At 37.6% G+C, this 15,754-nt stretch overlaps 1 protein-coding gene across 6 annotated transcripts in view; it reads right to left on the bottom strand.

Annotated features, from left to right (window-relative positions):
* Nucleotides 1–4: 4 nt before the first annotated feature.
* Nucleotides 5–15,754, bottom strand: part of NAPEPLD (N-acyl phosphatidylethanolamine phospholipase D) — a 46,921-nt gene continuing 31,171 nt past the window's right edge. For 5 of the 6 annotated variants that reach the window (XM_032276384.1, XM_032276387.1, XM_032276388.1 and 2 more), the window contains 3 exons: nucleotides 14,289–14,935; nucleotides 9,443–9,557; nucleotides 2,204–3,723 (listed from right to left, as the gene is read on the bottom strand). In XM_032276384.1, coding sequence (XP_032132275.1) covers nucleotides 3,598–3,723; nucleotides 9,443–9,557; nucleotides 14,289–14,935 — 888 coding nt within the window. In that variant the 3' untranslated portion in view covers nucleotides 2,204–3,597. Of the gene's footprint in view, nucleotides 3,724–9,442; nucleotides 9,558–14,288; nucleotides 14,936–15,754 lie in introns of all 6 variants that reach the window. The other variant, XM_032276386.1, reaches the window with a different exon arrangement.

Here is a 15,754-nt window from a genome sequence, read left to right as displayed (position 1 = left end):
ACATTTTTTTCCCTTGACGGTACTTTATTTATTTTCATCCATATTTTACTTGACTAAAAATACAATGTATGAAAATTTGTTATCTTTAATAATATTTTTATTCCATAAGCTACTATAACAATTTATTGGTATATCTGGGATTTAGCCACGTCTTATAATATTTAAATTTATGACCCCTGCCATGCTTAGCATTAAGTAAATCAGTATACAAGCAGTATTTAAGGCAAAGCTTTAAGAATAATTTGTAAATACATAGATACAAGACTGTTTCCGTAGGAATTCACAAATCCTCAAACAGAAATATGTATGTGTGTTCTCAAGGTTATCCTGATACAGAAATCACACTTGGAAGAAATACTTTTACATTAGAAAAAGAGTTCGGTATAAGGTGAAAAATGGAAATTCCCAGTGGGCTAGACAAGAACAAAAGTATTAATTTCCCAAAAGGCACATTTCTTTATAACAGTTTTTTTCAAATCTACCTCCCTATTTTAATGAAAGCATATTCATTAAATATCAAAATGTGCATACATTAGAAACCAGGATTGGTTTTTAATGTGCTTTAGCAGCAGTGGATTCTAAAACTGTCTCTTTTCCTGTCTCATTTCACACTCCCTAGAGATCAAAGCATTGAGTCTGAAATGTCAAAATGCTAGAGAAAAAAGGAAGTAGTTTTTACCCAGAAAGAAAATGCACAAATACATCTTTACGTATGTAGGTCACAGCATATGTTAGCTTTTGTAATTTGGGATTTCTCCTAATTGATGACCTACCCATTTGGGCAGTGAGGCATAGCAAACTGTTCCTCAGTTATCACAGGAAACTTGAATAAAATCTTACATTTTGGTATGGATGTTCACTAATCAAAGAGGAAAATGAAGTTGACTTAGAGGATAAGACTGATTCAAAGATGCTACAATGCGTATTAGATTGAAGCGAGGAAGAGAATGGATATGTCTTATTTTTCAAAATTTGTTTTCACTGTGCACATAAACCCTTCAAAATATAGCTAACAAATGAAAAAGTGGAAATGACTCAATAAGGTTAGATTCTGTAAGCAGAGATGAAGCTTGATGTTCTTAATAAAAGTGTCAATGTAGAAAGAACATGAGTGGTAATAAAAAATTACAGCTGAAAAGGTCTAGAAAAATTAGGCCATATGAGAACACAACTAGAACACAACAATTTAAAGTGCTTAGAGACCCTCAGTTAAACAGTACATATGAATACAAAATAATGTTAAGGCCATTCATAGAGAAGAAATACTTAAGATATACCTGGCTTGCTTCATAGAGGTAAGAGAAGAATTTTCAATTTGGCATGCAACAGCAAAGAATATGGCTACAACAACATTGGCTAGTATTAGGGCAATACACCTCAAAGCTAACCCACCACAAACCTAACATCTTGATTCACATCTGCTTGGAGTGAAAAAGTTTATGATCAGTCTTTTGAGGAGGGTTTATTTTGTGGGGGATTTTTTTGTGCTTTAGTACCCCAAGATCACATACATTTGCATACATTATATATACACACATTACATACACATTTCCCCTTGACTGATTCATGTCTTTGTAGATAAAAACATTAAATTTTGATAAAGATTATTTACATCTATTTAGGCTATTACTCCAATTTACAAAGAGAGTGAAATAAAGTTGTTCTCAATGTTTAGTCTCCTAATATATAATGCTTAAATTTTCAACAGGAACAATATGTTATCAAAAGCATTAACCTATATTCAGCTTTCAAATATACCTATCTATGTTAGGCAGTGATATCTTAAGAAATCATTTTCTCCCTTATATTTCTAAAGTGCTTTAAAAACTCATTTGTTCGACACATTTTTCAGAGGTAGGTCAGAATTATCCTCTTGTTGCAGATGAGGAAAACAGGCACAGTGAGCATAGGTGACTTGTTTCAGGTTACAAAAAAAATCCATGATGAAATCTGAATCCAAGAATTCAGATTTAGTGGCTAACGTGGCACGTATATACATGTGAAAATAAATTATAAAGCACTGCCCGGGTAGCATTTGGTGTTGAAAACCTATTTTGATTATTTTCTATGAATAAAGTGCTGAGACTGGATTAGGAATACAGAATGGGCCTCCAGTGGTATCTAATTCAACTCCCTCCCTTAGGAAAGGTCAGAATCATCAAGTGCATACAGAGCCCTCATTAGGACTCAATTTTATGTCAGCTTTTTTTTTTTTTTTAACCACTGGTATTCCTACTGGCTTACTAAAAAAATCATGGCTTAAGTTTCATTTAATATAAAAATATAAAACATCTGAATCATGAAAAAGTATTTATAAATCTGATCGATACATTTAGAGCTAAGAGACCCAGGAAAAAAAAATGTGTAGAGAAAATGAAAAACAAAATTTAATTCAAAGTATATGGTCTATTAACATTTTATCTGTAAAATATTTCATCGTAGTTGTATTTGTGCTTAGAAGACCTGACTTCTAGATTTAAAAACAGAAAATGGCATAAATCATATTCTCACAGCCACACTCCTTCCCTTCCTCTGCTAAGAAGAGGGCTTTCGAGACAGGGTCTCATTTTGTCATCCAAGCTGGAATGCAGTGGTACGATCACAGCTTACTACAGCCTCCACCTCCTGGGCTCCAGTGATCCACCTCAGCCTGCCAAGTAGCTGTGACTACCACGCCACCTCGCCTGGCTATTTTTTTTTCCTAGAGACAGGGTCACCATGTTGCCCAGGCTGGTCTCAAACTCCTGGGTTCAAGTGATCCACCCACCTTGGCCTCCCAAAGTAAGAGGCCTTTTGATTTGGGAATTGTAGGCATGCAACAGAATACACTGTTCCTTCTCATCTGAAGGCTCTAGGAAAAAAAGAACACAGTGTTCCCTCTTTTAAAATTTAAGTGAATGGTGGTCATGACTGCATTAATGCCAAAGAACTGTACACTTAAAAATGGTTAAAATGGTAAATTTTATGCATTTGTATATTTTACCACAATAAAAAAAATCAAGTCTTTAAAAATGATCGCCCCTATGTTTTGATGCTTACCAAAATAAACCATATTTAATATTTGGCATATAAGCTAATCTTGATAGAGCAAGAATTGCTATGTTATAAGCATGTTGGAGTCAATTTGATCCATTTGTTATAATGGGCATATAAGAAACATTTTTATGTGTAGGCCTCTGAAAAAAATCTAGGTAGGTAGACAGCCTTGACTCACCTTGCAGAAGGTCCTGAAGAATGGAAAAAACAGAAATGAGTCTTTAATGTCAGTTTTTCACAACCTCAGAAAATTCTACAACCACAAAACTATAATACTTTAGTAAAAACATTTCCATTGCAGTGCTTATATCCTGCTATGAGATTTTAAATCCACATTAGCCAATTCATCATTTAAATGACCCACCCCTGAACCCTCTCGTAGTGTATATGAGCTGATCATATTAGGAAGCACGTTTATTACACAAAACATAAAACACAAACTTGTAGAAGTTGTTTCCAAATGCAAAAGAATCATAATATTCATGAATTTCTGAGTCTTTTCATTTTAAACTTACATCAGATGATGCCTTTATCATTATAAGTGCCTGTGCTCAACATTTATTAAAAGTTTTCATCATCAGTATTTAGGTATCTTGATTCTCCGTGCTTTAAGACAAAAAAATCTTCAGCGTTAAGTCCGTATCTCTCTAGAGCTTCATTCAGCTTCACTGGAGGCTCTAAGTAATGCTGGGCAAAGGTAGAAGAAAAATAGAAAAAGATTAACTATACATATATTTGGGAGATACTTCAGTAACAGTTCAAATCAAAATAACCAACAGATGCCTAGTTAAAATAAGGCATTAGCAAATGGGTCTATCACATTTTTTTAATACAGTTTTGAGTCATGAATCAACAGAAATGTATATGGTTGGATAGAAATCATGCCAAAACCATGCATATCAAATTTGGTGCCATCTTACTTTGAACATCATTGGATTGCATGAAATCTTATTACTTTTACCATATGAAATTCAAGTCTAAATGGAATCAGTGCCAAAGATGTGATATTAGATGATTACATATTAACATTTTTGAAAAACACAGAAATTTGAGATTGTGTGAGATGTGTGTGTATGTGTGTGTGTGTGTGTGTAAGCAGGTGCTAGGGCAAACTGTTTTGGCTGAAGAAGGGTTGTTATCCTCAAAAAGTCCAGTCAAATACAGAAACCACAGTCTGCAGAATGAAAGAGCGTCTCAGGGAATAGAGCTACAACAGGTGGAGTTTCTAATTTCCCTTTATATCCTTGCCTTTTCATTGCTCAACAAAAATGGAAGATAGCATACAGCATGTTTGACAGTGTTTTCACCCACTAAAATGTTTTCCAATAAATTTAGACCACCTGAATATGGAATAAAAGTATGTTTACCTTTTAATTTACTAATAGTTAATTTACTAATGAATAACAAATCATCAGTTATTTCTCTTTTGGTCTACATCTTCACATTGTATAATAGCCAATTTTTTCTTTATTCAAAGGGTTTTTTTCCCAATTTCAATTAGAAAAGTTGTAAAATGTGGTGGAAGTATAAAGCAAGAATAAAAAATCAGTCTCTGATCTCATCACCAGTAGGAAATCTGCCTCTCTTTAGGCAACAAATATCTTTTCAGCACCTACAGAACATGCCAGACTAATGAGCCAAACAAAAATCCTTGCCTTCATGGAGCTTATATTCTGACACAGAGATAGATAAGAAATGAATAATAAGAAAATAGATCGTATCTGAGAGGTTGATACGTTCTGAGGAGAACAAGGGGGAGGGGTGATAAGTGCAGGGGATAGACATTTACATTTAAATTCAACAGTTTTAAATCTTCAAGAAGATGACATCTGAGCAAAGACCTGACAGAACAGACTACATAGAGCTTTGTAGACAACTGTGAGAGCTGAGGCTTATGACTCTGAGTGTGATGGGAAGCTACCGGATCCCTCTGGTAGAGGGATCCCTCTGCCATGATTACTTCAAGTTGTAAAGGTCACTGCCCTCTCTCTACAGTGTTGGGAGCAGAATCTAGGGCAGAGTGGTAGCAGTGAAGGTGGTGAGAAGTGGTCAAATTCTGAATATAATCTGAAGCTCTGTGTGTAGCAAAGAGGAGTGAAGATTTTGGCCTCAGCAATTGGTAAATGGGAGTCACCTTTTACTGAGATGTCTGAAAAATAAGCTTGAGGAAGTTGGATTTCAGAATTTAATTCTAGGTACCTAATGGATATCCAAGTGGTGATGTGATGTAGGCAGCTGGATATATAAATGTGGATTATAGAGGAAAAATATCTAAGCTAAAGATGAACAGCAGGTAGGTGGTATTTAAAGCCATAAGACTGGATGCAATCCCCAAGGGAGAAACACCTACAGAGAAGAAGAGGTCCATGGACTGACTCCAAGGCATGCAGTGTTCAGAGCAAGCAGAGGGGAGGGACTAGCAACAGAGATTAAGAAAGGACAGCCAATGATGTACACGGAAAACCAGGTGAGTTTCCTGAGACCTAAAATGCACAGGTTTGGTAACAGTTACCAGCCACACAGGTCATCCTTTTCCTCCTGGCTCAGCTCCAGGTTTTATGGCTATGTTTAAAGGATCAAGGATACCTTTCAACTGACTGCTAAGTTCAGTTTTAACTATATGTGGTTTATCCAGTATTCCTAGAGCTAACCCCTTACTAATGGACAATTGATAACAGGTATTTACTCTTAGTCTGTTTTATATATAATGAAAAAAGATCACTATATTATCAATAAAATTTAACTTTATAGACTAAGTCAAGAAATTCCTTTGAAATAATTTCCTAAATTATTTTAAGAGATTTTAAAATGATGAACTTTTTTCCCATTGAAAAATAACTTCTTTTGTTAAATTCTGTTTCTCCCATGCTCTACCAGTCTGGGCCAACAATACACACACACACACACACACACACACACACACACAATCACCCTACTTTTTTTTTTTTAGTAACTTCTTTGTAAGCTATAACTTTAGTGTGGAGTGTGATGTGTGGATTTAGTGAGGATTCTGATGATGTTAGAGTTGGCAGTAAACCCTCTGTCTTTAATCTGCCTAGATTTAGCAGTATCTTTCTGAGTTTCTTCATAGATCAATTCTTGGCTGTTTAAACCATCTGGAAGATAACCCTGGAAGTAGGCATGAAAGGCTCTGAGTGACTGGGAGCTCACAGTCCAAGCACTTTAGTCCACAAGGGAGATAAAAATGCCCCATAACCATGGGACGAAACAACTATATATGAAACAAGACGTCAGAGAGTAATATGAGTAAGTGGGAAACGCAGAAGACTCCCAGCACTCTGGATCCATTAGGGGCTAGGCAACTAGCCACACAAAACTTGTAAATTCCTAAAGGGGTCAGTTTCATGATCTGGCACAATAGAATATATTCAAAGCAAAGACCCTGGTCACTTGAAAGGCAATGCACATATTATATAATGCTTGAAATTCATTTCCATCAAAATTAGTAATTTAAGTTTCAGTGCTTAAATATATGTAGGAAATCCACTCATCATTCCCTACATAAATTAGATGTTGCTATATATGCAATTTTAGAGTGTTGCCAAGTTAAGGACATCCTTAATCTGCTTAGATTACAGGAGGCAGCTATTATAACAGCATATATGCAAAGAGTGTTAAGTATTTAGAAGTCACGGGTAACACATCCTCTCTGAAGATTATATCTACTTTATAATTTAACTCATAGTTATTAAGTTTATTCAACATCAAAATATGAATAAATTCCAAAGTGCTGAAAGCTAAATGAGTTTTTATTATATTCTCATTAAGAAATAAAGATGGAGGTTAGGTTTATAACAGGAGTAATTCTTGACAGCTGAATAACACAGTAATTCTCGAAGACAGGTTTTTTTTTACCCTCTCCTCATCTTTCCCATCTCAGTAAAGAGCACAACTCTCTAACCATTTACTCAAGCTAAAAATCTAGGAGCCAACCTTGATTCCTTTCTTTGCATAGGTTTAATAAAATACCATTACTTCATGTAAGTCACTATATATATGGAATATACATATGGAATATGTACACGCACACACACACACACACACACACACACACATATGGAATAAGAAATTGTCACTAGGTCAGGTGCAGTAGCTCACACTTGTAATCCCAGCACTTTGGGAGGCCAAGGGAGGTAAATCATGAGGTCAGGAGTTCAAAACCAGCCTCACCAATATGGTGAAACCCTGTCTCTACTAAAAATATGAAAATTAGACAGGCGTGGTGGTGTGCGCCTGTAGTCCCAGCTACTCAGGAGGCTAAGGCAGGAGAATCACTTTAACCCAGGAGGCAGAGGTTGCAGTAAGCCAAGATCATGCCACTGCACTCCAGCCTGGGCAACAGAGCAAGACTCCACCTCAAAAAAAAGAAAAGAAAGAAACTGTCACTAAATATAGTGGTATGGCACTGGAAACCAGTCTCAAACTTCTCCCTTCTCCAAATACACACACACACACATTTATATTCTCATTTATCTGCCCCACACACCATGGTTAGTGTCATTCTATTCCTTCTCTCAATGGTGGCTAAGAGTTGCTGCTTCATGTCATGGGAATTTTGATTGGGGAGTGGGGGAACAGGCAGGCAGTGTACTAGGTAATTTTGGAATAAGCTGCATCTTTGGGAGAAACCAGGCCAGAAATAAGACAGAGGAATACTTAAAAATGCAAGAAAACATGGTTCCTGCAGAGAAGCTCTGGGATTTGAAAGATGTCACAGAAAGTAAAGAAGCAAGTGCTTGTACTTTTTTTGTTTTTGAGACAGAGTTTCACTCTTTAACTGAGGCTGGAGTGCAGTGGTGCAATTTTGGCTCACTGCAACCTCTGCCCATGCCCTCTACTCCCACCGGGTTCAAGTGATTCTCCTATGCTAGCCTCCTGAATAGCTGGGATTGTAGGTGTCTGCCACCATGCCCAGATAATTTTAGTAGAGATAGGGTTTCGCCATGATGGTCAGGCTGGTCTCGAACTCCTGACCTCAGGTGATCCACCTGCCTTGGACTCCCAAAGTGCTGGGATTACAGGCGTGAGCCACTGGCACCCAACTGAATCTCACTCTTTTGCCCAGGCTGGAGTGCAGTGGTGTGATCTCAGCTTACTGCAACCTCCGATTCCAGGGTTCAATCAATTCTCCTGTCTCAGCCCCCTGAGTAGCTGGGATTACAGGTGCACACCACCATACCTGGCTAATTTTTATGGTATTTTTAGTAGAGACAGGTTTTCACCATGTTGGCCAGGCTGGTCTCAAACTCTTGACCTCAAGTGATCCACCTGCCTCAGCCTCCCAAAGTGTTGGGATTACAGGAATGAGCCATCACGCCCAGCCTAACCAAACATTTCTAAGTTTTGCCTAGAGAATACCTTGGATCTAGGAAAGAAAGCTTTATGCTATCCTCTGTTGGATCCCAGAACCCAGGCTAGTAGCAGAGTTCTAGGACCCATCTCCCTTAAGGAAAAATTAGCTCTTCTGTTTTAATCAAGGAATCAAATCACTTTTATCCCTATGCCTGGCACATAGCAGACACCGAGTCAATGTTTACTGAACGTATTTCTAGAAAGTTCCACACTAGCCGTACTTCTCCCTATTGCCCTCCATTCTCCTGCTGAACTGACTCAACTATTCCCCACATTAGCTGCCTGTAAACCTATGCTCTGCCCTGTCCTCCTCTGAAAGTGCCTTCTAGCAATCATCCTGATTCTGAGACCATCTCATCTGTTCCACACTACAGCACTTTCCCCTTCTAACATCTGTGTCACGTATGTGACTTCTTTTTTTTTTTTTTTGAGATGGAGTCTCACTCTGTCGCCCAGGCTGGAGTGCAGTGACATGATCTCTTATCACTGCAACCTTTGACTTCCAGGTTGAAGCAATTCTTCTGCCTCAGCCTTCCTAGGACTACAGGCACATACCACCACGCCTGTCTAATTTTTGTATTTTTAGTAAAGACAGGGTTTCACCATATTGGCCAGACTGGTCTCGAACTCCTGACCTCATGATCCACCCAGCTTGGCTTCCCAAAGTGCTGGGATTACAGGCGTGAGTCACTACTAGAATGAGAGCCTGCCTGAAGAGTGAGACATGATGGCTTGCTTTTCTATTCTCCAGACCACATACAGATTTTTGGTTATACAAACACAAGCTTTACTAACTTTAGAAGTAAGCCAAAAGAACACACAATGAGAGTTTTTTTTCTGACTGTGTGTGTGTGTGTGTGTGTGTGTGTACTGTTCTACTAGTTAATATGACTTACCACATCAATTCATGTAGTGACTGTGATGACTGCAAGATCTGATTCCAGAGTCTTATGTCTGAAAACACTACTAGGGAACAGTGATGCCTGAATCCTATCATTGGTCAAACACAGAAAGTTATTTTTATCAAACTTACCTCATTTGCTAAAGCAAAAGTTCCCCAGTGAATTGCCATAGATTTCTTTGTTTGGACATCAATGTGAATCCTTACAGCTTCTTCTGGGTCTACATGCTGGTATTTCATAAACCACCTGATGAAACACAGCAATTTCTTAAGTCTGACCTTTGAGATATACACTAAATTCTAAATACTGTTTCATTTAATCAAACTTTAAGATTCTGCAAGGGACTATGGATGTTTACAATTAAGAACTACTGGGATAAAACATATGCAATTTGGGGGAAGATGAGCTAGAAATCAAGCCTGAAGTCCAGGTCAAGGCTAAACTGTAAAAACAAAACAAATTCTGCACAGGAATAAGTCACAGTAAGCAAAACCATCTCACTTTAGTACATTTTCTGCTGAAAAATAAACAAGCAAAAGTCTTTCTTTGTACAAGTTGCTATAAAATAAGCAAGTCTCAAGCAAACTCCCCTCTGAACAATGAGGTTTTTGTTTCATGTATATTTTGATTTTACTGGATCTATCTGAAGATACAACTTACTGATGATGCAGGAGAGGCAAGTCCCAAAATTGGGGCTTGGCCCAGGACGGTTTTTGGCTTCACAAAGGAAATAATTCAAGGGCAAGCCGGTGGTGTTGGATGGCAATTTTTATTAAATGGTACTGCTCCTTGCATAACAGGGCTAATTTACAGGAAGTGAGCACACTCAAAGTTGGCAACATATGAGCGGTTGGCAACTGTATTTATACTCACTTGTACCCACTTTTAATTATATGTAAATTAGGAGTGGGTTAATGCAAACTTGAAGGGCAGGTTATTTAGAACTTTCTAGGAAAGAGGCAGTAACTTCTTGGTCATTGCCATGGAAAGGGGCAGTAACTTCTAGGTTCTTGCCATGGCATTTGTAAACTGTCACGGTGCTGGTGGAAGTGTCTTGGGCTAATGAGCAACGAGGGCAGCTAGGGTCAGCATCTGCTGGTTTTTTCAGTTTTTTTACTTTATCCATTGAGACTGGGAAATAAGTCCTGCTGGTCTCCTACCTCACTGTTACTTTAAAAAGTAAATATTTTACAGTCCTGGATACGAATCAAAGAAACTGAATAATGGATAAAGAACTAAAAACCAAAATTCCAATTACAAAAGAATCTGTATGTCCTGCTGATGCAAATTTTTTAAAACTTGCTAAAGCAAAAAGAAATAAAAACTAGTACATAAAATTTAAAGTGGGAGAGAAAATATCCAATTACTATTCAAAAAATTTTATTTAATCATAAAACTGAACAATGAGGTGTTTGGTCCAGCAAGAAGAGCAGACTAAGGAAATAATGAAAGGCTACCTAATGCCTTGGGAAGAGCAAGGGCTCAGGAGGCAGAAGACTTGGGTGTGAATCCCAGCTCTTGCAGTGCCTTTGGAAAGTCTGCTCAAATTCTCTGAGCTTCTATTTCTTTGTTCATGAAATATAAATTTACCCCATTATGTGAGGGTATTGTGAGAATTAAACAAGACAAGGCTTAGGAAGGCATCGAGAACATCATCTACTTTTACAGAATTCTCCCAAAAGCGTAAATAAAACCAACACTTTCAGAAGAAAGATTTATTATTTCTGATACAAAGGAGAAAGTGTACTGTCTACAAGCAAATCCTTTGCCCTCTAAGTCATCATTTCAAGGGGGAAAAACAGCACTGTGTTCACATTATTTACATCCTACTCTGCCACTGACAACTAACACTATAGTAAAGACCAGCAGACATGGATTCAGCACAGGAGCTCTCACACTTTACAGAAGACATCAGGGAGAAGTTTATCCATTTGCTACAGAAATTTACTGTTAGGAGTTGCTGGGTCCTACAGAAGCCTGAAAACAAAGCCACTGTGTTCTCCTCAACAGCGAATGAGAGCAGCACTGTTCTCCCATTATCTCCTGACTCTTGGAATTCAGGGAAAGATGAAACCGGTTTTTGGTGTTTCTCTCTTGATTTTTTTTTAAATCTTAGTGCAAATCAAAGGGATAGATACACTCCTGTCCACCTGAAATATATTTAAAAATTTTACTCTGATATAACAAAATAAAAACTTAAAATCTTAACTGACTTGGGTAGAATATCTGCTGACAGATCCCTAAAGTAAGAATGAAATATTCCAAGCATATTATTGAAAGTTGTTTTTGGTGTAAACATCTTAAATTTATAGAGCACCCTCAAGCTTTGTTCAATGGATAATCTTATTTCTAAAGCTGTTAATACTAACCAAAGAAACAGATTACACATTAGAGGCTACCACAATTTAACTCTCTTAGGGCAAATAATAGCCTCCTTGTCTTTTTCCTATCTGAGATACAAGATGGCTGCAACACAAGCAGGAAAGGGGGATTATGTGAGTAAATTTTGTTGTACACATTTTCTTATCACAAATATATGTGACAAATTTATATATTACTACATATGAAAACTTATTTTCATAACAACAAATAAAAGATGTTCTAATATGTTAAGAAGGTACATCAGGCCAGGCACAGTGGCTCACAACTATAATCCTAGCACTTTGGGACGCCGAGGTGGGCAGATCACTTGAAGTCAGGGGTTTGAAATGAGTCTGGCCAACACAGTGAATGAAACCTCATCTCTACTAAAAACACACACACACACAAACTAGCCAGGTGTGGTGGGGGGCTCCTGTAGTCCCAGCTACTTGGGAGACTGAGTGAGGAGAATTCCTTGAACCCAGGAGGTGGAGGCTGTGGTGAGCCAAGATCACGCCACTGCCCTCCAGCCTGGGCAACAGAGTGAGACTCCATCTCAAATAAAACAAAATAAAAAAAGAACATATATCAAGTAAAGACCAATCTTTTTTTTTTTTTTTGAGATGGAGCCTCACTCTGTTGCCCAGGCTGGAGTGCACTGACACAATCTCAGCTCACTGGAACCTCTGCCTCCCAAGTTTAAGCAATTCTCCTGCCTAAGCCTCCCAAGTAGCTGGGATTACAAGTGCATGCCACCACACCTGACTAACTGCTGTATTTTTAGTAGAGACAGGGTTTCACTATGTTGGCCAGGCTGGTCTTGAACTCCTGAACTCATGATCCACCTGCCTCAGCCTCCCATAGTGCTGGGATTACAGGTGTGAGCCACCACACACAACTGGGTAAAGACCAATTTTATGTTACAAATATAAAATTGATTTGTAACAGTTCTAAAAATATAACTCGGAGGAGTTGATATAAAAATATATAAATAAAACAGTTCTAAAAATATACAGGTCGACAGGTTTTGAGAGTTTCTTTTTAGAATTATAATTATAATTGGAAAAGTAAAATTCAAGCACCAATATTGATTTGTAATCATTTTAATAATTATCAAGAACCAAAAAGGGTAAAAATATCTAGCACCCTCAAATAAGGAAACTAGCAAAAAAAAAAAAAAAAAGGGATAAGTAAGCATTAATAAATAAAAATAGGGACAAAATAGTTTAAGCGAATGTAAAAATTTAACAAATAAGTATAACAAAATCAGATGAGGCCGGGCGCGGTGACTCATGCCTGTAATCCCAACACTTTGAGAGGCCAAGGTGGGCGGATCATGAGGTCAGGAGATTGAGACCATCCTGCCTAACATGGTGAAACTCCATCTCTACTAAAAATACAAAAAATTAACTGCGTGTGGTGGCAGGCACCTGTAGTCCCAGCTACTCTGGAGACTGAGAATTGCTTAAACTTGGGCGGAGGTTGCAATGAGTCAAGATCGTGCCACTGCACTCCAGCCTAGGTGACAGAGCAAGACTCCATCTCAAAAAAAATAAAAGAATTCAGATGAAAATAAAATACCAGATTCATTCAATTTATCCATGTATTAGAGAAATACTTGTTCTGCTTATAAAATTACCTAAACAAAATATATTTGTATGTATCTGTCCATGCGCTATAGAATAAAATATTTTTAAAATTATCAATTGCTTTGTTATCATCGTTTGTTTTTTCTTTATTGCACGTATAAACCAGAGTTGACTGAAATCTAACTTAATTCTTTGAAATCATTTCTCTTTTCCCTAAACAGAGAGTATTAAGGAAAGCAAAGACAGTGGATGAATCTCCTAGGCCCAATGACAGTGTGACCTTTCGCTGCTCTGAAACAGGTCATGAGTATGTCAAGGTTGGAGGATGAATGGTGAGCAGTACAACAATGCCATGACCAGATTAAGATTAACTTCAGTGCTGACTGAAATAAAACCATCACAAAGGCACTGATGCTACAGGCCAATTCCTTGCTTTTTCTCTTTGCTAAATGTACGAGAGCTACAGGACAGAGGACTAGGGCACTCAAGTCATGGGGCAAGAAGCAGTTATATAAAAAAAGTATTCTTCATGTGAATGAACAAGAGAAGGTTTTATTATTGGCTGACCAGTTTAACTTTAGTTGAATGGCACATGAATTTCTGGCTAGGTATAGTAATTCTTTAAACCTTGATCCCTTTTTTATGGTAACATCATCTCTGATTTTGAGTAATTTTTTAACTGATATGACTATAATTAAAATATTTTAATTCTCATCACAAAAAAATAAGGATGTGAGATAATGCACATGTTAAATAGTTTGATTTAGTCATTCCATAAGGCATACATATATCAAAACATCATGTTGCACAACATATACACAATTTTTACTTGTCAATTAAAAAATATTTAAAATATTTAAAAATAAGAAAAACTAACTGAATCTGATATGTATAACAAAGTCCACCAAACAAAAGGAAAAAAAAAGTCCACCATTAAAATAATTACAGTATCACAAAAATCATAATTACTTTTAAATTCAGGTAACTTATCATGTAGCAGGAATGTTTTCTTTGGAAGTCTACATACCGTGGTTCATAAGCTCCAATGGGAATAGCTGCAAGGTCAAAAGGTCCAAATCTTTTTCCTATCTCTTCAAAAGCAGAACAATAACCAGTATCTCCTGCAAAAAAAAATCGATTCCAAGGCCCCAAGACAGACCAGCTGCCCCACAGCACCTTGTTGTCATCCATTAGAGTCCTTTTACACCAGTGCTGGGAAGGTGTAAAGACAAAGGTGACCTTATCATGTTCGGGGACACAATTCTCCTCCCACCAGTCCAGCTCAATCACATTCTCACAGCCACATTTTTGCATCCAGTCAAGGAGACCCAAAGGCACAAACCATCTCAAGTCATTACCAAATCGCTCATTCAAAGCAATGACAGAATTGTAGTCCAGATGGTCATAGTGGTTGTGACTGATAAGGACCGCATCTATTGGAGGGAGTTCACTTATTGTGCACGGGGAACGACGAAATCGCTTTGGACCCATGTACTGCGAAGGTGAAGCACGAGAGCTAAAGATGGGATCCGTGAGAAATATGAGCTCATCCATTTCCACCATTACCGTGGCATGTCCCAGCCATGTGACTCTTAAGCCAGCTTCTCTCACTCCAGCTTCTTCAGGGTTAGTGATAAAATATGGCTTAAGCACTGGGAGTTCTTTGTCAAGTTCCTTTTGTATAAAGAAAGCAGACAAAGCAGTAGTTAGAAAAAAAGGTATTATATCATCATAGAACACATTTTGACCTAAATTATAGCAAGAGCTATTTTCAGAGCACTAAAGTCATTCAATAAACTTGCTCATTTTGCTTTTTTCTTGAAAATGCATACTTCTTTCTGAATCTGACTTAATAATCATAATATAGTAATCTTCTTCATTCCAAATCCAAAAGGGAAAATTAAATTTAAAACTTTGAGTGCTGCTAAATGTATGAATTTTTTTAAAGGCTCTCTTTGGTAGGGCCAGAAGGAGACTGGCCTAGATGAAGTCATTTTTCTATTGCCATTCTACTCCGCTGATGTATTTGCTGCTAAAAACTGCCTTAAAAGCAGGTCGGTCTCTGGAAATAGTAAAGAAAGCTTATGATCATTTATTTGTAGCTCTTGGATCTCAGACATGAATCATGAATCTGATATTTTTTCTCTTTTTTTTTTTTTTTTTTTTGTTTTTGTTTGAGACGGGCTCTCGCTCTGTCAGCCAGGCTAGATAGAGTACAGTGGCATAATCAGAGCTCACTGTAGTCACAACCTCCCAGGGTCAAGTGATCATCCCAGCTCAACCTCTCAGCTTGGGACCACAGGCACACAGTACCACCACACCCAGCTAATGTTTTATTTTTTGAAGAGATAAGGTTTCATTATGTTGCCCAGACTGGTCTTGAACTCCTGGGCTGAAGTGATCCTCCTGCCTTGGCATCCCAAAGTGCTGGTATTATAGGCATGAGCCACTGTGCCTGGCCTGAATCTCACTTTCTGAGTACTTATAATTTAA

This window comes from Sapajus apella, unplaced genomic scaffold (assembly GCF_009761245.1).
Source record: "Sapajus apella isolate SASKATOON/1434 unplaced genomic scaffold, GSC_monkey_1.0 scaffold7, whole genome shotgun sequence".
Taxonomy (NCBI): Eukaryota; Metazoa; Chordata; class Mammalia; order Primates; family Cebidae; genus Sapajus; species Sapajus apella.
The sequence above is the reverse complement of the archived record's forward strand: the minus strand, read 5'-3'. Positions and strand labels throughout refer to the sequence as shown.